General features: G+C 37.0%; 2 protein-coding genes across 4 annotated transcripts in view; both read right to left on the bottom strand.

The window, feature by feature from the left end:
* pkig (protein kinase (cAMP-dependent, catalytic) inhibitor gamma) overlaps positions 1-13,955 on the bottom strand; it is a 33,057-nt gene extending 19,102 nt beyond the window's left edge. The window contains exon 1 of one of the 2 annotated variants that reach the window (XM_059332873.1): positions 13,714-13,955. The gene's annotated coding sequence lies outside the window, so the exon portion shown is untranslated. Of the gene's footprint in view, positions 1-1,730; positions 1,842-13,713 lie in introns of those variants that run through there. The other variant, XM_059332875.1, reaches the window with a different exon arrangement.
* A 5,630-nt stretch (positions 13,956-19,585) lies between these two features.
* On the bottom strand, positions 19,586-26,324 carry ttpal (tocopherol (alpha) transfer protein-like). Of its 2 annotated transcripts, none has more exons than XM_059332861.1 (6): positions 26,312-26,324; positions 24,942-25,168; positions 23,697-23,940; positions 22,519-22,712; positions 22,055-22,165; positions 19,586-20,610 (listed from the first exon to the last, which is right to left on the bottom strand). In XM_059332861.1, the coding sequence occupies exons 2-6, from the start codon at positions 25,149-25,151 to the stop codon at positions 20,332-20,334; spliced, it is 1,038 nt and encodes a 345-aa protein (XP_059188844.1). In that variant the 5' UTR covers positions 25,152-25,168; positions 26,312-26,324; the 3' UTR covers positions 19,586-20,331. The 2 variants fall into 2 exon arrangements, with proteins under 2 accessions (XP_059188844.1, XP_059188843.1); XM_059332860.1 differs by having other exon boundaries at positions 26,185-26,314.
* Positions 26,325-27,342: the final 1,018 nt, after the last annotated feature.

Here is a 27,342-nt window from a genome sequence, read left to right as displayed (position 1 = left end):
TTACGATACAATTTGATTAATGTTCCTTGAGACAAACAAGTCTGAACAGTTATTCTCCTGTTTACTTAAAGCCCAAACTAATTCATGTCTGTGTAAAGCAGCTCTCATAGATAAGTAAAGGTTTTAAAGTTGCTGCGTCCAAGATGAAAATATTTAGATGTGTGTGACTCTGCCATGTGTCTGGAAAAGTGCTGAGAGCTGAAAGGAGCATAAAAACACATGACTAAAGAAATGTTCTGATAGTTTTATGTTTATGTTCTTGGCTGCTTATTTCATTGAGTTTACTTTGAAATGTTTCCATGATATTTTAACTTTAAATCATTTTAATTAGAACGGACAGATTTGATAATCTATAATTGTTATGGCACCCTCTTGTTCCAGCTCCTCATATGTCTATTTCTCTGTTCTTGATTATTGAACAAGAAATATCTTTAGACTGTTAGTTGCAAAAACAACAAGCAATAGTTCAAGCGGTTTTAATAAAGAGATCATCCTGGGCTATGAGAAATGAATGTGATGATTTTCAATATTTTCTGATATCTTGTAGAACAAAAGGATGACTCCATTAATATAGAAAATAATCTGTAGATTAATCAATAATGGAAGAAACTGTTAATGCAGCCATTCATGAAAAGATTGTCATATGAAAAGTGCAACATAAATAAATCTACTCTGTCTCTTTGGTAGAGTCATGTAGTGCTTGTACAGCAGAAACAATTAATTGATTAATAAATTAGAGAAAATGAATCTGCATCAATTGATTAAGCTTAACATTTTATTTAATAAAGCAGAAATGCCTCCAGAGCCAGCACCCACACTTTCAATTATTGATTAATGTGGAGCCAATTTACTCATCTAATCTATTAATTGTTCCACCTATAAAATATCAGAAAATGAGGTCTGGAGTTAATTAGGTCTTAGTAAACTCACACTAATTTCATTGATTTAATCAACAGATTAATGTTTAAAACTCTGCAAAAACAGGATTAAAAAACAAGTAATAGAATAAAGAAAAAAATATTTATAACTCAATGTGAATTCTTCCAATGCCCTGTTTTTGTCCAACACCTGAAAATATCCAGTATACAACAATAGAAGACAAAGAAAGCCAGTAAATATTCATATTTTAGAAAGTGAAATCAAACACCATAATAAGGTAATGCTCAAAAGACTGAAATGACCCAAAACTACTTGGATAGTTTTCATAATCAATCATTAAAATGATTAAATCTTCAGGTTTCAGCAGCTTTTTCTGTGTTGAAATCATTAAAAATGTAATATCTTTGGTCAGAATATAATTGACAGATTTATCAGTTATCAATTATTAGTTGCAGTTGCTGGATCCAATCACATCCAATGTGTGCTGAAGAATCAAATCAAAGTATATTTTAAATATTTTAGCATTAATATGTTATTATGTTGCCCTGATTGTCTCAGTGCTACTTGATAAGCCGCAAAAAAAGATTAATTTTTTTAAATTGACTTATCTGATTTTTTTTCACAATTCATTGGTAAGTTGTTTGGTCTACAAATGGTCAGAAAATTATTTATATTGCCCAACTAAAGCCTGAGGTGACATCTTGGTCAACCAACAGTTCAGTTTATACTCACATACGACAAAAAACTGCACATTTTTTCTAAAAAAGAATGACCTCTAATCAATGTCTAAATAATTGCTGATTAATTCAGTATCAACAGACTAATCAACTGAACATCTCGGCTTTAATTACTTGTCGTCTCAGGTGTCACTTCTTGGTTTCTCCATCTCCGGGTGCTGTGCTGTGGATGTTGTGGATAACTGCTGCTCTGGTCGGTGATTTTTCCTCCTACTGCCCATTCTATCTATTCTAATTCTACTGCAAGGTTGCCAGGTTCTATTTCTGTGCACACATTTAACAACACGAGACCTCGGCAGGAAGCAGGTGGTTTGTTTGCCCGCGTTGTTTATGCCCTATCTTTTCCCAGGCTCTGTGCGCACACACTGGAGGCTGAAAAAGACCCTCGAGTTTGACGAGGAGGAGGAGGAGGAGGAGGACAAGAGGGAGGTAGGAAGGTAAATGAGGAGAGGACGATGAGATGGAAAGCAGTTGAGGACAAGAGAAAAAGAGAAAAAGGGAAAAAAAAGGAAGGACGAGAGGTGCAGGGAAGGAATGCATGTTTATTGTGCTTTCTAAATAAGGAAATTTCCCTGGCTGCAGTGTTTTCACTACTAAAACTTGAGAAACGTGATACATCCTCCTCGGCTATGCTGCAGCACAAAACAATTTAGCCAATTTGTAACCGAAGATATGATTTGGTTGCAGGCGGCGTCCCTCTGCACCACCTGTTAGAGGGATTTCACCCACAACTCGCCACACCTCTCTCTCCTTCTCTCTCTCTAACAAAATAACAGCAGCCCCGCTCAGCCAAAGCCTGCTGCACCTCACTTACAAATCTAGATTTGATCATTACAACCACAACCGCTCCTGCTGCATCTGAAATAATCTCAAGGCGATCCTCTCACCTGTACTGACGGCCACGATGTGTCTGAGGTTCGCCAAGAAATTCTGCTCAGCTGCATCATTACACTTTGCTCCCACAAGTCCAGGAGGATGTGGGCGTCGTGTGATTCGATTTGCTGAGTTGACGGGGATAAAAAGGCACACACGTAACCCTCCCCTTGAGCAAACACGGGAAAAAAAGAGCAGAGGCAAACGTTTCCTCCAGACCTAGATAAGGAGATCATCATTCATGTGGGTATACAGGACACAGACCTTTATCTAACATGCTCCAAACCTGCTGTGACAGCAGTGCAGCGGAGGATGAATTCAGGTCCTTTAAGTGAGTAAAAGTACCAAATAAACAATGTACAAGTAAAAGTCCTTCATTTAAAATCTGCTTTTGTTAAAGTATAGAAGTATAATCAGTAAAATGTACTTGGTTGGTATCCAAGTCAATCATTGTATAAGCAGTTCAATGCAATGATCAATTCATAGTTGGTTGAGGTACAGCTTAATGCAACTACTTTTAATTTAGTTTTCTTAATTAATCATTTTGTCGATAGATCACCAGAACATAATAAAAAAAAAAATACATTTTAAAAGAAAAACAAACAGGCCTAGGTGGTGTCTTTTAACAGCTTGTTTCATTGAACAGTACGAGAAATTCTGTTTATATGTTTATATATAATATGATAAAGAAAAAGCTTTTAAGCTTCATAATTGAGAAGCTGGAAACAGTAAATGTTTTTCATTTTTGCTCAGAAAGATAATTTTCATGATTAAGTGATTATCAAAGTCAGCTATCAAAATACTTTCTGTCTTTTAACTGATTGATTACTCGCTGCAGCTCTTAATAACACGTTGTCCGGTTAACTTATCTGGTAGTTCCCAACTTATGGGTTGTGCCCGTCTAAAGGGTCACAAGATTAATGTGAGGGGTCATGAGAAAATTAATGTGAGAAAAAAAAATCCCACTCTACAAAATTGTTTCCTTTTTTTTTTTTTTTTTATACTTCTTTTCAAGGGCTGGGTATTGTTTTAAAAATGACAATGCCACTACCAATACCAGTCAGCTGTTAAGAAGGTTGTCAGCCAATGAAAGGGCAGTTATGAGTGGTTATCAGCCTCATATATACCCGTTAGAAGGTATCTACTTCACTAAATGTGCAGAAGGACACAGATTTAGGTGCAAAACACTATGTGGTCAAGTTTAGTAATAAAGAAACCACATATTTCTCAGAAACCAGAAAAAATGTTTGCACACACATTTTTAATCTGAATTCTTTTGAAGAATTTCTTCTGAAATGATGCACCGTGGCTATGAGTGTGCTGTGCAAGCATTTTGTTTACAACCGTTACCGCTACCGTTTTATGGCTCGCAATACAAAAATAGCACACACGTAAGGTCCGCAGTTGTAAAAAAAGGCTGCAATTTATGTGGATTTATGTGATAAAACCACCTTAGGTTTAGGGCAAAAAACTTCCCAGTAACTTCCCACGTGACTACTGCAGGTTAGGTAAAAAACGTAATTTACGTTCAAAACGTGATTCACATAACTTAAGTAAAAAATAATTTATCATTATTTAAATCATTTTTGTTTTCACACAGGACACAAATCCCGCTCTCCTGGGTGAAAGTCCGCTGTTTGTTTTCATGCTGGAATCCGACCTTTTTAACTTTGCTTGGCTGTCAATCACTTCTAGCAAGATCAGCAAGATGGTGGCGGACGCATTACAGCGGACGGTGAAATACGTAAAAATCGCTCGTTTTTCGCTGCCTGTACACACAACCTATACTGATGTTTTGAGGGGAGAACAGGCTGCGTGGTCAGCACGTCTCCAACAACAGAGTGCACTCCTCCACCTCGTCTCGGTAGATTTAGTTAAAAAAAGATTAAAGTTAAGAGGGCGAACTCTTTGAAACTATTTTGTAACTGTTACTAGTCATAAGCCCCAAAAGGGGAAGAATAGTATTAATAGTTAATAAAGGCTGTGCACTGCTTTGTAGTGAAGCAGAAATAAAGTAGCATAAGATTAAAATACTCATGTACAAATACCTTACGTACTTAATATCTCAGCCCCTTTATTTAACAAGCCTTCTCCATTCAGCCGTCATGGAGTATTTTCCTTCAGGCCGTTTAACAATAACATGTATCCATCTAATTAAGACTAATTAACACATTTGATGAATTAGCTTTTCCTCTAACAACAGACAGGGAAATGGGATGTACTTTCAACATATCACTGTCAAGTGATTTTTAATGACAGTACTACTTCCTGTGAGCGACCTTCATCAGCGTCGCTCATCGTTTCTGCTCCTCTGGGATTTGAATGAAAACCTTCTCGGGAAAACAATCAAATATATTTAAAGCGAGCCGAGCCTGAGAATTCCCTGAGTGGATCAAATCAAAGCGTAAAGCAGATCACACGCCTGCGATTCGCTGTCAAACACTGAAGGTCATGTTGTTCCTTTTACCCTCCAGCTTTTCTGTCTCATCACTTCACATGAAATCTGAAATGGGCCACTCCACCTAAAATAATCAAAGCTCATTTTCACTGAGAGAGATTCTCATCAAATCATCTCTCGTTGACTTGCGAGGCCTAAAACAGGACACGTCTATTTTACTTCCACGCCAGTTCACATGGATAAGAATGCATTTACATAATAAGGCTTGATTAAAAATTCTCTCGCCAAAAAGATTAAAAACCGGTGTTTATTCAACACCTCGACTCTATCGGATTAATGCTGAGAAACAGATGTGTTGTCACTTTGATGAGCAATGTCATCAAACATTGCCATTCATCAGGAAGAGAGAAATAGATTTTGGTCTTATAAATGTAGGAACAATAAAAAGGACTAATGGATTTGTAATATCCGTCTATTTTCTGCAGCCACTTAGTGATTTCAGGGCTGCAGCTGCAGTCTGAAACAGGGCCAAGCCATTTCAATTGGCTGGGTCACTCTCTAATATTTCCTGCGCCAATTTTCAGTTGGAGTCAAACATTTAAGTGCTTATCCGCCCCAAAATCTATCTTTTGAGTATGACATACTCGTCTCCCATGGGCGTAGTAAGTTAGCAGTTTGATTCCTCGCAACAGCTGTGGTCAGTTTGTATTCATGCTGGTTAAAGTGCATTTCAGTGGTGACCTAGTTTCGCAGCAAAACAAAAAGTTCCAAGGAAACTTCCCAGACTTTTTCTAGCGAATAACTGTCTTTTCCTGCCGTCTGTCAGTGCGTCAGAATCAAACACATGATGCTTCAAACAGACTGCACTCGGCAAAAAACAAAACATATACTGTACAAAAAGCTTATTACGACTGATATTTCTGTGGACGTAGAAAATATAGATGTTACTAATTAACTGCTTAAGCAATAATAACAATTTGAACGATTGATACAATCAGTTAAACCGTTTAAAAAGATTATAAAATGTTCTAAAATGCAATTAAAGAAAGGTTTGCTGCATGGTAAAACAAAAATATGGTAAACAGTAGGGGTGTGTGATATTGTATCGTTCATGATAATACCGGTATACTTTTTATATGATAAAATGAAAAAATGCACATCACGATATTGGCAACATTCCTACTTCTTCTCATTCGTCGTCTGACATTAAATCATTGCATTCAAAACCTACAAAAGCACCAGCAACAAAATCTACCTAAAGTAACAAAAGTAAAAGTACTCGTTATGCAGAATAACCCCACTTGGACTGTTTTTGATGCATTTATGTTAGCAGCATTTTACTGTCACCAAGGTATGGCTAATTTTAACTACTTAATATACTTTTATGTAGTTTAATTTATAAAAATGTTTAATCATGTTTTTTTTATGTTAAATCTTAAGCGTAGCTAGAGCTGGCAGCTAAATGTAGCGAATGTTTACCTTTAAATGTAGTGAAGTAGAAGTATAAAGTTAAGTACAGTACTTTAGTTAATGTTCTTAGAAAATAATTAAAAAAAATAATACTCCAAATGTCAGTGGTGGAATGTAACTAATACTTCAATTTTTGCACTGAAGAGTCCAGAGTAAATTTTTTGTATTTGGCAACTGTTGAGATTTGCACTTTACACTTCATTTAAGATTTATGAGTGATTTTAATTTATACACACTCAAAAATAAATTTAAAAAAAAATCATGTTTTTCATACATTTTTCAGTAGTTTGCAATATCGTCAAGAATATCATTATTGCAAAAATACCTTGAAATATTATGATATTCTTTTAGGGCCATACCGCCCACCCCTACTAAACAGTCTGTTACATAGAGCATGGGGGCAACTGGCGCTACTGAGGGAGGGACAGCTGGCTCCACGGGGCGGAGATGATGAGGCCGCGGCGTCTGGCTCTATGAGGTAATCAGACTGGCTTCCTGAGGCTGGTCACTCTAGCAAAGTACTATCGGAGGGGTACAAAACACTGAGCACCATACTGCTCAGACATGGCTGGAGCATGTCAACCTGTTGCCTTATCTGAATAAAATCAGCAGACAAGCTGTCTGCTGTACTGATGACTGCCCTGTTTATTGTATTTTAGGGTTATTTCAGGTCTGAAAAATGTCACTACAAGACTTTACGGCTCAATTTAATAGTAAGTATAACGGCAGCAAAGGAGAAAGTTAAGTGACGTAGTATAAAGAGTGACAAACACAGGAATTTGGCATAGTCGCTGAATTAAAGCTCTTGGGTCCGTCTCATGATGCTATGGAGACCCAAAAATACTAAACTGACTGTCATTGGGACAGGGAGGTCTGTAAAAACATAAACCTTTTTCGAGTGACACAACCTCCACAAAATTACTCATTTTACAATCAATATACTTAACAAGACTACTTGATTGGAATCATGGACAATCCTTGACACGAACAAATAATTGGTTTACTCTTACAGTTCCCCATGTCCATGGGATTGCAGACTTTTCCTGCTGTCTGCAACTGTTTCTAGCGTTGGTCATTTTAAACATAATTTTACTTATTAATTTATCTTGTCTACTATCTGTATTTTGAATCACGTACTGTAAAAAATGTACTGGTCGTCACTGTAAATGAGGGAAACCTCAGTGCCTTATGAGTTTAAAAGTATTATATTATTTGGAAAGTCTAGAAGACCTGTACAATTAAATGATTTTATCCCCATTCAAGTTAGCAGAATGCTAAAACGATGTTAGCCAGCTCAGTAGGCCTGTCACGATAAATATTATATTAGATAATATACAGTATCTTCCCAGAAATTATTGCGATAAATGATATTATTTTAAGACCACTGCCAATGCTACTGATATGATAATATGATTATAATGTAAGTAGACCCTTTCAAAGAGTTATTAACTTTTAATTCTTGAGAATATTTACACATGAATGTGGAAAAAATATTAAAATATCCTCAATAAATAAAACAAACAGAGCTGAAATGACAGTAAAACGTGTCTCAGTGTTTTTTATTCTGTTCACTGGCCTCTCTGTTTCTAGGTCATATAATAGTCCTGCTGTTTGTCAAACATGTTGGTAACATTATTAAGTAAACAAAGCCACATATAAACACAACCATCAGCCAGAATTATCATGGTCATGTCCATATATCATATGATAAGTCCATATTGTAATCATTGTGACAGGTCTCTGGCTCAGCAAGCAGAAGTCTCAAATTTAGACTCATAACAGAAATTGTCAAAATCAGTATTTTTCACAGAGGTATTTAGTAAAATTGGAGAAGCCAGTTTTAACTCCTGTCAAACACAGGTGTAGACAAGCCTTTAACCATATCAATATTTCATCGTGCTTCACCAGTCCATTAGACCTGTCAACTATCATTACTGTTGCTATTTATAGAGCCTGTATCATTATTTCATTAAGTGTTCCATCATAACCAGCAATGTCTCAATTATCCCCATTAAAAGTCAGAAAGATTATCAATTTTAATCTGCTTTATAGCGCCGTTATCACAACAGTCTTTGTCTTAAAGTGCTCCACAGTAAGGGATAAAATTTATAGGACAATAAAAGGATGCATCAAATAAAAGATTGACTAAAGTGCTCACAAATGTCTATGTGCCTCTTTCACTGATATTATACACCAACTACATGTGTAGGCTGCAAGAATATCCTAACCTTTTTGACACAATATATAATGCAGAAAACAGCATTTAGGATGATTTAGAAATGGTATTATTATTTATTTATTTTTATTTATCATTTATTTGAATAGCAATTGACTCATATGGTAGTGATATTTATTTAGAGATCCATTTTATTTATATTTATGCTTTATTTTCTGTTATTGTGAGAATTGTCTGACAATGTAATGGTATGCATAATTTAAAAATAATGTTAAATATTATTTAATAAAGCCTACTGAAGACTTTTTCACACATTTAATGTCATATCAATTACAAATTAAAAATGTCTCTTTGTGTTCTAGCTCAAAAATTATATGACTATATTGGCCGCAATATCGGCTTTCTGTGAATCTTTCCATTGTGCTCTGGTTTTATTATTTAGATTCAAGGTTCTTGAACATTTATGGGCAACATTTCAAAATGTTTCAATGTTTTAATGACTAAAATTTAAAATTTCCATTACAAAGAGAATGCAAGTCTGGAAAACAATGTGGGGAAATAAGTATGTAGACTTAAGTTACTTTTTTTGATTTTGTTGCTCAACATTTCTTTCAAGTGTCAGATAAGTTATTCTAATACACTGTCAATTCAAAAAGAAGGAAAGACAGAATGCGAGAAAAAAAGGATGTATGTTATCTTATACGTAACACATTGACGCATTTCAGAGCTAAATAAGCAGCTATAGAAAATATATTCACTTATGTTATATTATGTGGAAGGTTTCCCATCAGAGATAACTGTACAATACATCTCATTATACTCAACATTCACAGACTTTTCCAGACTCGGAAAATTAAATTTTAATCCTCGACCTTTCCAGATTTTCCATGACTGTGAAAACCCTAGAGATTTTACCCTATTTATCATCTAGTTTCCAGAAAAACAAAGCAGTCTTTTATAAATAAAGATGTATGAAAGGTTTTTATATGTACGTGTGGTTGGTACATGATTCTCGGCTTGTCAATCATCTCTGAAGCACTCTGAACTGCACTAACCTGTATGAAAGGTGTTATACAAAGAAGTCTAAGAGGTTCATTCTTATAACCGGATCCGCAGTCTCTTTGTGTACCACAAGGCCCTTTCTATCTGGTGCACGACGCACAGAAGGCCGGGGTGGTGCTGGTGCTCATTCTCTCCTCGTGGGGAAGTCAGGGAGCTAAAAACAGAGGAGCTTAAGTCCTCTGCACACAAGGCAAAGAATGGAGGTCAACGCAGTTGAACCGACAAATCCCCGTCCACAAAATATGTACACATTAAACCCATGATTATACAGAGGGAGGCATACAAAAATAGACCAAGAGCAGCGCGTTCACATGGCACCAAAACCCTGCTGCACTGCTCCCTGTTATCTTAAACATGGGAAGGTCTCTGGGCAGCGACTCATTGTGGACAGAATCTCAAAGAAATCTTGGCACTTGAACCAATTCTGAGAATAGATTGCTATTTTTATCTGTAGCATTTTTTTGTCGTGTCCGTGCAGCAGAAAGGCTTTAAATCCAGCTGCTTCAGATTCCCATTGAAGGGCAGATCTCTCAGACGAGGAATTAAAACATATGGAAGAAAAAATCGTTTTAACCTTCAGCAGCACTACAAGTGGAAAAAGAAAATGGGATGACCACTTATGGAAAAACAACCACACAGCAATCGCCCCTGCCCCCGCAGTGTACACTTAATTCAGACACTCAGTACCGGTTTTCAGGGGTCCAAATGTTCTCAGGGTAATCATGTTATTGTTGGCAGCCCTCAGCAGGAGCACATACAACTCCCATTCACTGACGGAGTTGCAGGAAGAAAGAGATGTGAGTGAGAGTGTTGGTCATGCAGCACTGCAGATAACGGTGCAAGTATGATCTGATTACTCATGATTTAGCCGCTTTCTGAATGACCAGCGGCGTCACAGATTAGAAGGCGCATAGGGCACAAAGGCCTCTGGGGACGAGCTGTCATAATAGCCCAAACACAAGCACATGCAATCTTAACAGTAAGCGGTTTTTCTTTTCTTTTCTTGTTTTGATTCGGTAAATATGATTAAAAACACAGGAGGTTCTGCAGGGATCTGTCCAAGGTCAGCAGGGCATGTGTGTCTGTGGTAGCAGCAGTGGTTTTTTTCTTGCATCGCTGCACTCTCTCTGTTCTGGCTGCTCTCCACCCCCCCCATTGGCCATTTTGAAGGATAACAGACCATGTTTGGTTAGCTGGTGCAAAGAGAGGAGACAAGGCAGCCGAGAGCTATTCCAAAAAAAGACATCTGACATCAGACTGTACAGAATCTAATCTGAAATTCATCAGGTGGCTTAATCCCCTACGACATGTCATCTCCCCCACCTATATAAACACCATAATATGCTCTTTAATGTCAAAACTATGTCCAAGCATGCTTTCGCCACATAAGGCCTTATTCACCTTCAGCGAGAAAAATGTGGAGCCATGACGTGCATTTCTTGTCATAAATTGCACCTTTTTTCATAATTGTGAGCAATTTTTAAAAGAAAATGTTTCCAAGTTCCAGCTTCTAAATGATGAAAAATGTGTTCTTTTTCTGTGACTTATTCAGAAGCAAAGTGAACATCTGCAGGTTTTGTATTGATAAGAGCCTGATTGATGTGTCGGACAGCTGATTTTATTGTCCTATCACAGACATATTACTGTCTATTGGTACCAGTGATGTAGAAATGGTGTTGGATATTTATTTAATTTAAATGTTTTCTTTATTTAATTGGTCAGAAATTGACTGACATTAAACATATTGTACTGGTGTTTATTTAGCTTTTAATTTGTTCTTTTCCCCTCAGTTTTCATTTATAGATCTGGTCGACAATGTAATGCATTGTGTGTAATGTAGAATATTGTTGTCTGTGGTCTAAAAAAAGGTTGAAAATGAATTTCATTTCATTCATTTCATTTATTGCACTATATGAGGATTTGAGGATTCCCTTGTTTGATGAAATACAGAAACAACCTGGAGTCACTATTGAGGACTGCCAGTTTTATTTCTGTGGCCTGAAAGAGAAAGCAGCTCTTACAGTTAGATATGTCAACATTACAGATAAGATATGTATTAGGACTTATTTCAAATGCTTATTTATGTTGTATCCTAACAATTTTGGCTGTTTTTACTAAATGTACATTTGATCATTTTTTATTTGATCATATCTTTTAGTGTCTTGTAAGCCCATATGGGGCGGGCTTTATTAGAAGCATGACACCTGTAGAAAAATAAATCTTAAAAATGTATCATATTCTTTAGTTATTTGTTAAATACAGAAGCCTTCTGGGTACCTTTTTAGAGTCATATTGGTGCAAAAGGTCCATTATCATTTCAAAAATGAACTATATCTGCCGACATACTGGTTATTGGTGGATTTTTCTTAGCTGAAATTGGTATCCGTCTCCAAAATCCTGTAGGGGTCAGGCCCATTTATTATTTTCATGAACAAAATTTCAAAACTTTTCCATGACTTTTCAAGGGCCTGTATTAAAATCCCCATTACAAAGAGGATTCAACTCTGGAAAACAATGGGGGAAAATAAGTATGTGGGCTTAAACTCAGACTATTAAAAAACTTTGCTACAGCAACTGAAAATATATCCGCCAATATGTTATTATTATGTGGAAGGTTGTCCATGGGGGATTACTGTAACAATTAATCTTAATTACTGTTTTATTTTATTTTTTTGCTTCACATTACTTTCAGGTATCAGATACATTTATTTTTTTAATGCATTGCATTTTCATTCCTGTTAAAGAATTCACTAAATCTGGCGCCATGTCAGTAATTTGTGATTTTTTTTCTTTTTAAAATCTGTATCATTAAGGCTCAGGTATTCATTGGACAAAAGAGTGATTTGACATCATCAATTTTGGCTTTAGGAACATTTAAGTAAAAAAAAAAATTAAATGATAAAATAATAATATAATATATTTTTTTTTTAAATCAATAATTACAGCCCTTTATATGACCCTAGTTTTTTTTTTTTAAATAATTTAACAGCAGATGCAGAGTCACATGGTCGCCTGCAGCTCTTTCCAAAATGTTAAATTTAAAGTGATGTGCAACAGTTTCCTGGAGCCATGAAATGCCAAATCAGAGCATATCACAGTTGATTCCTTGTCTGCTAATAGCATGTCAAACACGACAGAATCCAGCTGACACTGGCCTTAAAATGAAACTGCTTGTTACATTGCAACACTGGTATTTTAATTTTACCCAGAATGGCACATTTTTGTGTGCAGATTACACGTTAAAGGTGCACTGACTGAGCTCAGTGTTGTGGTTACAGTCAGCCAGCCAGTCGACAGTGAAGCTAACCACCACAGGCAGGCAAGAAGCCAGTATTTATCTACACCAGTGCCCATGCCCAGTAACGCTGGCACTTGCCCAGCAACACTCATGCAAAGTGGGGGGTCCCAGGCTGCTCCCCCTCCTTCTTCTTGCTGCTGCTGAATCTCTGAGCACAATCTCCATCTCCATCAAGCCCTGTCATTTTACAAGATTCACCTCCAGGAAAAAAAACTGGACTGACAAGCCTCTTTCTTCTCTCAGCAGCCAGGTTATTGCATAAAAACCTGCTGTCATCGCTGCTTTGTTATCTAATCGAGTTGGGGAAATAGAAGACCAAGTTGATTTGTGTTTACAGGAGAAGCAGAGGAGGGGGGCTGGCTGGATGCATTGACAGAGCAGAAAAGCACAGTTGATGAGAGAGGAGATGAGAGCTTTCAACAGCCATCCAGGCTGTCATTAGCTCCCCTGAATGCAGCAGCTAATGTGTGGGAAGGACGTGCATGCCAGTCCTGCAAAACTGTACACTCACAATACACACCAGCATAATGGATGCACTTGAATGGCTCATACATTCGAGGGAAAAAAATGTGATTAACATTCATAGCGTATTTCACCGACAGATTCTCTGTACACTGGACACAAACGGCTCTACACATGCATTGTCTGTCGTTGTGCTGGCTGCAAAAAAGCATTTTTTTTAAATCATGTGGGGTGGGGGGGACTTGCTTCGTGACTCTGCAGCTCTCTGCAGCTGGTCACTTAAACATTAACCATTTCTGTTATGCACATAAATGCACAGTTCCCGCGCCGCACATTTATGAGAAATATCGCCACTAACCTTGGTCGGGTCGCCTCTTGTTATCCACTTGTTACAATGGAAATTTAACACCATGGATCCCCAGTTAAGTTTCCTGGCAGGCGGACAAAAACAGCAGCAAGCGAGCCGGAACGGAAGCACGTTGGTGTGGATTAAAATCCTGTGGTGCTTGATGAGATGTGTGTGTTAAGAAAGCCTGGGTGTTTTTCTCAGGGTACCGTCTGCAAACAACGACAAAAGGTTGTGTCTTCAAACAGCTGTTTTCCAAAATGGAGTTATCCGCGTCTGGGCCAATCAGAGCGAGGCTGTGGAGGATCCCACTCCTCTGTGGGCTGGAGCCAGCAGCACATCAAACACTTACACATTTTGCATCTTTTTCTCCTTTCTTTCTTTTTTTAAAAAATATATTAAGGGATGATTCACTGTAGCTTTCATGTCACGGCGGCTTTATTTAGACGCACATCAAACCAGCCCAGACACAGACAGACACCCCGACTGATGAGTTTCCTCTCAGGGAACCCCCAGATGTTTCTGATGTTGGTTTTAGCAGCAGTGGAGGAAGTATTCAGATCCTTTACTTCAGTAGAGCAGGGCCGGATCTGTACAGCTGGGGCCCCGGAGCAGGAGAAGTGGGGGCGGGCCCTGCCTCGCAGTGAATAGACAGTTTTTTGTGTTTTTATATTTTTTATCCATTGTGTTTGTAATATAAGTTCTTGATTTTTTCTAAATTCGTGGAAAGAAACCATAAACAATTTCATTCTACTTGAGTATAATGACAATTAAGATATTTCTGATTCTGAAGTATGCAAAGAACCAGCTACTGTATGCAATAATAACCTAGCAAAAAATGAGACGTTTAATGACCGTGGTTACAAAATTAAAGCTGTAATGATACCTGGCTGTCAGCGGGAAATATGTCGGCCATATTCAGCTATTTCGCTAAAATGAATAAAAACAGTGTACATTCTGCAGCTTAATACACCATAAAAAGTAAACCTAATATAACAATAGTAAATGCCACCTAGCTTCCCGGGTGCTAGTCCTTTACTTTACCCACTGATTCATTATCATTGAATACAACAATACAATACAATAACAATGCAATGGAATTCCGTTCAATGTGCATATTTTTATGTATAACTGAATGACAATAAAGTCTGTCTAAGTAAGTCTAAGTAGGTTTTTAGCAGAAAACCTAGAAAGTAGTTTTTTTATACTATATATAATCAAACACAGCTTGGATGAAGACATACAATTATTTAAGGTTCACATAAATGGCATAATACTAAATGTATTGTTACTGGCTATTTAAAAATGCCGTCAAGTAATACTTGTCTTTGGACGTGGCGTTCAGATTACAACCATTTCACAAGCAAATAAACTGTCAATCAAATGTTTGTCTTGGAAAAAAGACAAAGACACATGGATCTTCCTTTTTCTTAACAAAAAAAGGTATTGTTAGTATTATTATTATTGATTTCTGGTTTGTAAGAGAGGCTCTGACTGGACCATTATTGGACATGGAAACAACGCCACCACCTGGCCGCCCTCTACATCACCTCGGTGCAGCTGTTGGCGTCCAACCAGGACGACCTCACCCTCAGATCAATGTTTGCTGGGAACCCTTATGTATTTTATTATCTTTTACTTTTAATTAAATACAGTGAGACATTCAAAGTAAAGCTAACTGACTGCATTCACCATTTTGTCTTCTAATACTAGTGTTAAATAAATAGCACTGTCACTAACTTTGTATTTCCAGAATCATTAAAGACTCTTATAACAATCTGGATGAGGAAACATCCCGCCCACTTCATGCCAAAAAAAGATCTTAAACTTGTTCCCCAAGCTGCAGCTGTGTGTCCTCTCCACATAAATTACATATAGCATCTCCTTGCTGTTTTTATAAAGCATGAGACAAACATGAATGCATTGGTTCCTGTCACAGTGAAAAGAATGTTTTTGAATGTGGAAATGTCTTCAGAACATCAGTGAGTGTTGCTAAATGACCTTGTGGGTTGTTTAAAGATCAAGATTAAAGATCAAAGATTAGATCTGTGACTGGAATCCAAAGAGAGGCACAAACACTGGCACTGTTTCAAACCACACACCTCCAGATTACAATGCAGGCTTTCTGTTTCAGACTTAAGACTCAAGCACAGGCTGAGATCATCTGTGACATCAGTAGAAAACACAAAACAGCTGTTTCTAAAAGCTAAATCACCATTATCTTGGATAAACAAACTCTAATGCGTAGAATCAGTAAAACCCTTTTTTTGCTTTTTGTTTTCTCATGAACTCATATTACTCGAGTGTTCAGCATAAAAATAAGTCCTGTTCACTAAATCAATGTCATGGAAACGCAGACTAACAATATCCAACAGTGTAGGCTGCATGCAGTTTAAAATAAAAGTCATAATCTCATGAAAGAGACTGTGAACATTCCCGATGGAGATGATCAAACCAGCAAGATCACATGCAAAAAACTATTTTAATCCTGACTGTAATACACAGCTCTTCATTGTTTAAAAAACATATATTCCTGTATGTTCTATACTGCAGTCTTGCAGAATTCAAACCACTTGATTGAAGTCCAGAATAGACAATTTGAAGAATACATGTGATCATACAGGGTTTTAAAAATATTTTTACATATTACACTATACGATATATAAGTATATTATAGTATTATATATAATACAGTATTGTTTATTACTAAATTACAGATATATGTTTTCATTGATACTCTATTCTTCCCTAATGTGCAATTTATGTGAAATACAAAATATTCTAAGGGAAAACAAACAAACAAACAAAACACAAACAAAAAAATAATATGTGCAATATATAGCATCCATTTAAGTATTTGTGTATATAATCTGTATTTAATGTATGTATATGTCTTATTTTTTTATTCTATTTTTATATCATTGTAAACTCCCCTTTCTGTATCTTGAGCTGCTGTGATGACTTAATTTCCCCACTGCAGGATAAATAAAGTCTTATCTTATTTTACTATACTATACTATTAAAATAACCTCTTTGCTTTAAACTCACAGGAGTTACACATTTTAAAATAATTGCTTTTTTCTCTATTCAACATAACAATATTTCTGTAGCGGTGGAAAGAACCTGAGCCATAAATGTTTCTCAATAGCACAGAGACTTTTACATCTTTTGAAATACAAAATCATACTTTCCCTACATACTGTCCCTCTGGAGGCGAGCATTATAAGTAGCCCAGAGAGCCTGACACAGAGCGGGCAGAAAAGAGTACCAGCAGCTTGTGCAGAAGTGCAAGAAAAGTCAAGGAGTAAGATATAGAAGTGCCAGTGAGTGCTGGTCCACTTTGAGCACCTCATTCAGTTCAGAGTGTTGAAGAACATATTTACTTGGCATTACAGGGGTTCTTTATTTGCATTAGAGCAGCCCAGATTACTATAGGGTGGATTGAAATGCAGCTAAATATTCATAGTATAAATTTTAATATCATGCTGTTTACTCGAAATGTCTACCCTACGTATGTTATGAAGTTAAAAAATACTGACAGCCGGCAATTTTGCATCTTTTTAGATGTCAGGAGTGAGAATTAGTCATCATCCTCAACATGTGTTGTGTTCTGGTTTCAGAATGTTGAATCTGTTGGAGAGCAGTCCGACTATAAAACATATTGTCGGCTCTGCAGGATGATTTTATTTTTCTCTGCATCTATCACATCTTTCCAAAATGATATAGAATCATTCTGTTATCTTGAAATAGTGCATATAGCTGCAATACATGGTGAAAAAAACCCGAATGTTTACACTGTCTGGCTCTGCCCATGCTCCAATACATTTATGACACAGCTATAGTTACTTTTCAGGTGAAGATTTTAACCACAAATATTGTTGTATTAAATATGACACATATTTTACTGTCAGTAAAAAATAAACTTTGCTCCACTCTGACCAGTTAAACCTCAGAATGCTGCTTAAATGTTAATGCATCAGCAATAATACTTATATACTGAATTGCCAGTTTATTAGGTAGCTAAAAATAATGCAGTCTACAGTCCTGCAACGAATCCTCCTTTCATTAGGTTTAATGTTTAACTAAAACTGATTACAGCCTTTATGATTTATTATAGGACTGTTGAATTAGAGCATCTGTTTTTTTTTTGCTAGCTGTACCTAATAAACTGGACACTGAGTTTAAACAATCTTAAAAGGTCAATTCTGCTTAATTAGTACATTTGATTTTAATATGTACAGCTCATTTTGCCTTTTAGAGCGCTGTACCTCTATTTAGCTTCACTTTTGCATGCAGAACTTTTACTTTCATGGAGTATTTTTGCATGATGCTATTGCGACTTTACAAGAAAAAGATAAAAGAAAACTTCTTCCAACAATGTATTTCTGATTTCTTTGGGGACCCGAGAGCCCCTGCTCAAGTCAGTTACAATGTGTTGCAATAACATTGTGAAAATACCCACAACTTCCCCAGAGCCTGCAGCAAAACAGCAACAACTGCCAACAGCAGCATTCACAGCACAAACAAGACACAAATAGCACTTTCTTCGTTTGACTTTTACTTTACATCCTTTACTATCAGCAACAGACATCTTAAAACACAACATAGCTTATAGTCACAGACATGCTTAACATAAAAATATAAAATAACACTATTCAAGTTAGCTTGAAGCTACCGCAAGAAAACAGATCCGACATAATTGCACATTTCTGTACATGGCCTGGTGGCAATTTTGGCAAAGCAGATGTGTATAAAGTCTAAATGTTCTATGCAAGTCCCGTGATCAGAGATGGCCCCATGTTAAGACTGAGTGATGAAAGCAAACAAACCATAAGGCAGATTATCTGAATTTAGACAAAATAATCCTCTCAGAAGAGTCAAGTGAGAGAAAACTGAAGCCTCAACTGAACAAAAGGCCCAGGAAAATACTGTGAGAGTTAGATATTAAGCAAAAAGCATTTAGTGGCAAATTGCATTATTCTTTCTCGCAGACACAGCAGCCACACATCCTAATGATGACGTCTATCAAGTCTTATGAGAATACACATGAATATTGCTTTGGCGCACACAAATCCAACATGATTTATGCTATATAGGAGAATCTACAGTTTAAGGCAATGTATTGGACAGTTACATACTACACAAAAACTGTGTTGGGGCGATGTAACCATGCACACAGTATGCAGACACTAAACAAACTGTGAGTACTTTCAGTGGAAAATATTAAAGGATAGGTTCACATTTTTCCATGTGCGTCATGAAACAATACTCACATATGGGCATTGGCACAGTTTGTGCTTGCTGTAATCATTCCTCCTGTTCATGCGGGCTGTTGAGAGATCCCTTCTTATTGTGCTGGGGCACAAATCCACAGTCCTGATTCTGGGCAGAAAATGTGTTATAAAGCTAATATGAGGCTTCAGCAGCCAATTCAAGTGGGTGACTTTAAAAGTTTTAATGTTTTTAGCATACACTCCCACTTTGCTCTTCCCTGGACGATGTTTCACCATCCTGGAACAAATCGGCCATCAATTCTTTAGTGGAAAATGTACTGGTAAGGACCAGTTGTAATATGCTTGAGAATAAGAGAAAATCCAAAATCCAATTAAATTTGTGAATGTAGCAAAGTTCTTGTACAAGCCGTTGAACAAATCTGTTTGTACACATGGGTCCTGCATGAGGCCCAAAGTTTACTTCAATCAATACTTTTTCTGGGTGTTTTGGTCAATAAAACATAAGAGCAGATATCTGCATTTAAACATTCTTAAAAATGCTAATAAAAAGCAAATTTGTCATCAGATGTTGGCTTATAAGCTCCAAGATCGCATTTGAGTCAACACGTTTTGCATCTCAGGCCTCCACAAGGACAGTTTGCCTGCATAGTTGGGATAAGCCGTTATGGACAATGAATGAATGAATACTACTCAGACTGCATACGGAGCACAAACAGAAACCAGGGGCTGCTCCATAAAGCAAGTTTACCAAAAAAAAAAGACAATCTTATTCAGGTTAATCTGAATCGTTTTCAGTTGATCCAGTTCATAAAGCTAATTAAACATAGTTTAAGATCACTTACTATGGGAAAATTATGCTGGAAAAGTAATTTGGAACGCCAAGATTAGGTAAAATGGCTTTATGGAACAGGCCACTGAACTCTTTTGATACCAAACTCTTGCCTTGTCGCCTACAGATCTGCATTCATCTGTTAATAGAGATTCGTTTTTCTGACTGTGGATTTTGTCTCCCATGTCGTACACTGAAAGCACATCTGGACGGGATTCTTTCACGGCCAGTATGGACAAGAGGACCTACAACACACATACATGTGCCTGACAATCAAAGCATGTGAACCTCTCCTTTAAGTAACAGAAATTCCTTCATAGAGGGGCCACTGATAATGGCCAAACATGCATGGGCTCGTGTTAAAGCCTGAGCCTGCAGCTGCCTTGGAACCACGACTGAATGCTGGGCAATGTGTAAACTACAGAAGACTATCCACCTATCGTAGTGCTGCTTAGTTAGTAAAATAAATCATGTATAATATTGGCAACTTGCCCTTTAAAAGTCTACACACATGTTTCAAATGAAACAGAAACGTCCTCTCAGTGATGGGAGCGTTTGCAGTCTGCATCAGTAGCAGTAGTAAAGTTGAGAGCGCAGGCCCCTGAAGGTGTCGTCGTCCTGCCCGCTGGCCTGCTCTCCTTCAAACAGCATGGAGTCTGGGAACACCACGCCCTCTAGTGGATCCGGCTGGCAGAACTCCACTATAAATTCTTCCTCACAGTCCAGAAGCACTCTCGACCATGCACACAAGTCCAGCTGGCCTGCGGTGCCGCCATACTCCTCCGGCAGAACTGACCGGGGGATGTTCCGGTGCAGAGAGCGCAGGTCCGAGCCGTGGAGGATGTACTGAGGAGGAGACAAGCGCACACACAGCGTTAGTGACATCATCTGCCAAAGCTTCATTATTTAAAGTGGCTGCAATCAATTTTATATGGATATATATATATATATATATATATATATATTTATATATATGTCATGTGAGGTGTCATTCATAGTAATCAACCCACTGAGAGTTATGACCCAACTCTGCAGCTCCTCTCAGATTTATAGCTTCTGTCAGCTTGTTGGTTTGGTTCGACTTTTGGTATTTGGTTCGTTCGGATATTCATAAGGCTTTCTCAACTCTTTTAAATCAAGACTGAAGACTTCTGTTTGCCACTGCCTTCCAGTAATACTCCACTGTTACTTGTATTTGATTTAAAAAATATATTAAAAAAAAAAAAAAAAAAAATATATATATATATATATATATATATATATATTTGCAGCTCACTTTAATTTTTTAAAATTTTTCTTTTCTTGCCTTGGAACGCAGCAGGCAGCTGTTTTCAGAAGCTCTAAATAGACAACATGCTCACCACCAAACAGCAGCCAGACATAATTAACTGGTGAACATGGTGAAGCATTCAGTGGCTAAAGAAAATGTTTTGTAATTTTCTGTATCCTGAAAACATACAGTAAATCACAATATATTGTGATTTATTAATTTTTCAACAAACTGCACATTTTATGTCCCCAACGGAAAATTTAATCAACTCTTCTTTAATCTAGTTAGATAAAAAAAATTCAGTCTGTTCATCTCATTTTAATAGTTTTTATGGAGCAAAATGAGATTGTCAGACTGTCATAAATGTTGCTGACAAACAGAACAGGATGGCAAAATGAACTGAATGTGAATGTGTTCAGACTACAGTACAGGTATTTGGAATAATGCAACTTACAAAAAATATTTTGTATTTTCAGTATTTAATTCCTATGATATAATATTGATCTGTAATCTGGCTTTTTTGTTATAGTTTTGATGCTTAACATTTATTTTAACATCTACTTTATGTTTTCTGATTGTCTATTGGTGTTTTTTTGTACTTGGTTTTTAATGTAAAGCACATTGAGCCACAGCTCTTTTGAAAAGCACTCTATAAGCATCTCTATAATCGTTTATTATTATTATTATGATTAATACAATATTGCAATGCAAAATACTGCAATATAGTCCCAACCCTAGCGAACAACTGTGTCTGCTGGCCCCAAATGAATAAAAGTTGTTACTGCAGGATAAAGAAAACACAAACAAAACCCTCGCAAGAGATTTTGAAAAATACAGGGTTGTGTCGCTGGTGGTTTGAGTTCATTCCACTGAAAAGATAATGCTAGACCTTCCATTTTCCCAGATGAAAATAGACCATTATTTTGGAGCACAGGCTGCGGATAAAAGGGAGGCACACGATTCAAAATAGTTCTTTGTTTGAAACAAAAGAGTCAGAGACAATTCAAGGACAATAGTTACCCTCTCTGCCATCTTCTCCTTCAGAAAGGGCTTAATTATAGCAAAGATGCCTTTGAAAATCCTCGGCTCGTTTATTATGTTAACAGCCTTGATTCTGATTGGAAATCCATCCTGTGAAGTAGAAGAGAAAACCTCATTCAGAGCAGTCACAGCCGGTCTTTGACAAACATTTCAGATGTGTTTTGTTTGCCTATGTAAATATTATACAGTCTGTAGTCACGACCAAACTCAACAGCCAGTACTCGAGAGCCACTGTGGTAAATGACAAGGTCTTCATTCTCGTGTGTTACTCAAATTTACTGCTGTGTCGTAGTTATAAAGTAAAATAAAGAGCCAGTTTGAGTAAATTCTGCATTCATACAATCTATCTTTTAAAAACAGTCACTTGCTGATTTAATTTTAAAATACATTTAATTCAAACAACAACAAACTATCATCATATCATCAGTTGTTAGATTTCTCACCTGGAGGATGCTCACAACTTTTTTGGCGAGGAACGGGCCCGGATTGGACGCCTGTGACATGCCCACTCCGGTGTAGTCGGCTAAGATGACGATGCCGTTCACCTGCGTCTCTTCCGGCTGGATCAGCTTCTCCAGAGTCAGATAAATGGCCCTCACGTTGTCAACAAACGGATAATCATTTGGCTTCCATTTTCCTGTAAAAGGAGAGTGAGAGGAGAAATCACACATCACAAACACGGGGGGACACGGGGAGAACATGCAAGCTCCACACAGAAGAGCCACAAACCGGATTTGAACCTGTGACTATCTTGCTGTGAGGTGAAAGTGCTCTTATGTAGTTAGAGATTTTTTTTTAAAAACACTGAGTTTGAGGTCTATTGAATAATATGCCAGCTCAATAGAAATAAGTAATTATAAAAAGTTAAATTTATTAAAAAACTGCTGAATCCTCTTATTACGATGAAGCAGATAGTTAGACTTGTTATGAACATTATTTTATCACCATACAATATATCGACACGACTTCAATCATTTCTGCTGACCTTTGTGTTTATAAGCATGTTTGTTTACATAAGAACCTCACTTTAATTTAAGCCAGCATGAAGCCAGAATAAACAGCAGGGCTTTACTATGATGAGACTTCGGCACAGCACCTTAGTTACTTTTTTCTCACCACCTGAGCTGAATAAACTGAAATAAACTATGCGGTGACGCGTTTTGATGTCGAGGCAGCAAATCAGCCTGAACATTTGGAAGAAAAGGTCTGAATGGATTTGGTTTGAACATTTTGGGTTGAAGCTGAGGAAGGCAGGAGAGTCCATAATGTGAAAGAAATGTAAATGAAAAGTAGTACTACAAGGTATGTTGCCTGTTTAGAAATGAATGATTCTCTATACCCCTGTGCCAAATGTTTAATATTTGAGAGCACTTTTGTTAACAGAGCCCCAGAGTCTATTTTATTGTTTTGTTTTGGCTGTGTGGTTTTACTATTTTAGAATATTTTAACAGCTTTTTCACATTTCAATTCCCATGTCCAAATTAAAAGTTAATTAAAAGGGTGTACTTGCATTACTATGCTATTAAAGGTATACTGTCACAATATCAGAGGCATAAAATGGTCTTAAAGAGGCAATAATATTTTTTTTTAATCACAGTTATTTTTCAGGGCCTTTACCAACCTGGCCGCAGACAGAGGATGTATCTCCCGTTGGGGTCCGGCTGTGGCAGGACTGTGAGAAAGCCCAGGTCCAGGACATGTTTCACTGTGGATGGCTTCAGGTCCTGAAACACTTCTGGCCAAGCCTTACGACCTGCGTGGTAGTTGAGCAGCAGCTGCAGAGCGCGGTCATAGTCAAACTTCCTGGCCCGCAGGAAGCGCAGGAGGAAGGCATCGTCCAGCCGAGTCCTGAGGTTGGGCTGTTCCTGCAGAGTGAAGTCAAAGAACATGAGCTCAGTGGATAAAAACATGGTAAACGTGGTGAAAACAGTAAAATACAACACTATAAAATAATGGCAATATTTTTAGGGTGAGTCCGGTGAGTGAAAAGTATTGTCCATGCATCTTAATCCTGATATATAGTATTCCTCTGTGCCACAGAGTTCAAAATACTCACTAGAGCACTAAGAATGTGGCTGAAAATTGTCCCCAACAAATTCACTATTATGCAGTGAATAGGCAATTAATTGACTAGACGATCGACAACTATTTTGATAATCAAATCATTGTTAAGTCATTTTTTATGCAAAAAAAAAAAGCCAAACACTTGCCAGTTTCATGCTTCTTACGTGACAATAAACTGAACAGCATCAGATTTTTGGACAGTTGTTTGAATAAAATATATTATCTGAGAATGTCACCTCAGGCTCTGCAGTCTATTTACTGACATGTTATTGATAAAATTATAAAATAATGAATTGAGCAAAAGAGGGGCAGATTAATCGACTATGAAAATATTCTTTAGTTGCAGCCTTTCTCCTGTTTAAATAAAATTGGCAAAAAGTAAAAGTGCCCACATGTTTTACAAAATATTTTAGCCTTTTTTTTTAAAGACAGAGAACATATTATTGACTCATTTTTAAAGATTTAGTTGAACAAAAGAGCTGAGGTCACAGACAGGAGAAGTCAGAAAGTATTTGCGACAAAGTAAACATTGTTGATTTTTATCTTTTTGTGTAATCTGTTGGCAATAACAGAAATACAGAATATCACCAAGAGAAGATCCATCTCTTCTTTAAACCACACATTGCGACTGTTATAGGTTTTTGTTTTATTGTATGCTAGTTATTAAAATAACTTTTGTTTAACAATAGGAGTGAGCAATCAGTGCCAACAGTTTTTGTGGTTTCTACTAAACTGCTAAGCCCTGCTTTAAATATTACTGCCACATAAACAGGAATGAGACGGTTTATATTTAAATGAATACCTTCAGTATCATGTCTCTCAGTGCTTGGACATCCCGCAGACGCCACTCTGGCTTCTCCTGGAGCTCCTCCCGTGCCTTGTGCACCAGCTCAGGGGTCAGGGTGCAGGAATACATGGGCGGAGGGGGCCCAGGGAACCAGCTGTGTCCTGCAGCTTCTGACGGGTCCACTGGAGGAGGCGTGAGATCGATGGACTCATGCTGATCGGCCATGGACTGACTGGGTGAAGCTGTTTGGACAGAATCACAGAAAAGGTGACGCAGAGGCTGTGAAAACAAAACTAAAAGAAAGACTTGATTCTGGGCTGCCACATTAACTTCTGACAGGTTTCATACACACCAAAGTGGGATGTAACTAAGTACATTTACTAAAGTACTGTACTTCCAAAATTGAGGTACTTGTTCATGAGTATTCCCTTTTATGCTTATTGTGTTATATTGTCGGATTCCAATTCCAAAATCAGAATACTTTTAAAAGTTAAGAACTAATAGTTCCTTGAAAGGGTGTACTTGCATTTTATGCTATTATACAATAGACCAACACTGCACTTAGTACTGTACTCCCATACCAATTTGAGGTACTTGTACATGAGGATTTCCCTTTGATCCAACTTTATAATTCTACTCCACTACATTTCAGAAGGACATAGTGTATGTTTTGCTCTAATAGGGTTGTCTAGTAAATTTGGTGACTTTGAACATGTATATCAGTGATAAACCTAAGGATCTTCCTTAAGATGTAGAGAAAATTATCCTACTTTTTGAGCTCAATAAACTCCTTTCTTGGAAAAGCGATGCTACAAAAAATATAATGATCTTTTGGAATAAGATGAATTAGTGTAGATTAAATTATCCACCAAGATATAAAGGAGTTAAAATTACCACAACCTTAAACATCTACAACAGTAACATGCAACAAATTTATATCAATGCAGCAGTAATATTAATGCAAAAACATCATCTATAATAGTACAACACTGACAGGGACCCTTATTGGGCATGGCTGTTTTTATATTGTGGTATTAGTATTTTTACTTAACTAAAGGATGTGAATATTTCCCCTCTGCAGACACCTGAACTGGACAACACATACTGGAAATATTAACACAATAAATATAATAATAATAGCATAATAAACATGCTAACGCTGTGCATCTGTTCAGCAGTGAGTCAGAGCTAATATAACCTGATACCGAGAGAAACCGCTGCGACAAAACTAAAGTCAGAAAAATGACTGAATACCAACCACAAGATGCGTTTAACAATAATCGTCTAAGACACACAAGTACATCTTTTATGAGCATCCATTGGCAAAAATGTCATCAAAAACACAGCGTTGACCAGAAAAAGTGGCAAAAAAAATCATAACCGACCTGTCAGGAAAATCCTTTTTCCGGGTAAAGTGATGGCGCCCGCTCATAGGTCCATATGCAATCACGTGATGTGCTGCTGACGCAAAAACGTAACTTGCGTGCGTCTGTTGTTTTGATTGCTACGCTGCGTTCAAGCGCCCCTCGGAAACTAGTTACTCAAACTTGATGTTTTTTAAAGACTGACATAAAATAGTTATAAGTGGGAGTTTCGAAACCTCTCCGATTTTCTGTTTTTCTGTTTTCAGTTTTTCTATCCAATATTACAAATGTAGAAAAACAACCACTAAAATCCTAATTTAATTCTATGTTGACGACTCATAGTAAAATTACTATAAAATAAATGTAGATAATTAAATTGAATTTTCCCCAAAAAATATTTATATTTATTTAATTTTATTTCATGGAGAATTTTATGGAGTATTCAACTGATATGCGTTAAAACCTAGAACACAATTTCGCGAGTCTAGCAGGTTTTAGTTTAATTTAAAAAAAACACGTGTAGCTTTTACGACACTCTTGTAGATACGTTTTGCACGACTTCAGTGCATTTGAACCTCCCATGTTGTAAATAGGATCAATAGATCAATAGAAATCAGTCATAGATCTACATCTCCTCGCATTATCCACCATTGATAAAGTAAAGCATTAGGCCTATATTTACGGCAGAGCATATTTCAATAAAAATAGAGCCTGCAATTTTAATAGTATCCTATCGTAGTTCATGCATATTGTGTGTGGAGTTGAATTTCCTGAAGATTAACATATTTATTATTATTATGCTTATCATGTTTAATTCCCATGTTAGTTTATAATTGCACTTGTGTTAGATCGGGCCTTTATTTACCAGGTTAATGTGGCCTCATTATTTCGTCTCGGCGGATCGCATGTATCAGTTTCACTTGAATACGGTAGATGGCAGAGTTTGCCTTCATGTTGCTCAGCCTGCATCCCTGTCACAATCGTCTCAAGATATATCAGGTATGTTTTATTCTTCAAAGTTCAAAATAAAGTATTCAAAAAGTAATACTTAT

This window comes from Centropristis striata, chromosome 5 (assembly GCF_030273125.1).
Source record: "Centropristis striata isolate RG_2023a ecotype Rhode Island chromosome 5, C.striata_1.0, whole genome shotgun sequence".
NCBI classification, from domain to species: Eukaryota; Metazoa; Chordata; class Actinopteri; order Perciformes; family Serranidae; genus Centropristis; species Centropristis striata.
The sequence above is the reverse complement of the archived record's forward strand: the minus strand, read 5'-3'. Positions and strand labels throughout refer to the sequence as shown.

Bases quoted from the DNA above. Each gene is read 5' to 3' on its own strand.
- ttpal (XM_059332860.1), bottom strand. From the start codon at position 26,242: ATGCTCATAAAAGATGTACTTGTGTGTCTTAGACGATTATTGTTAAAC. The intron at 25,169-26,184 runs GTTGGTATTCAG...CTGTCCAAACAG, and splicing joins ATTGTTAAACGCATCTTGTG to CTTCACCCAGTCAGTCCATG. The intron at 23,941-24,941 runs GTATTCATTTAA...TTCACTCTGCAG, and splicing joins TGAGAGACATGATACTGAAG to GAACAGCCCAACCTCAGGAC.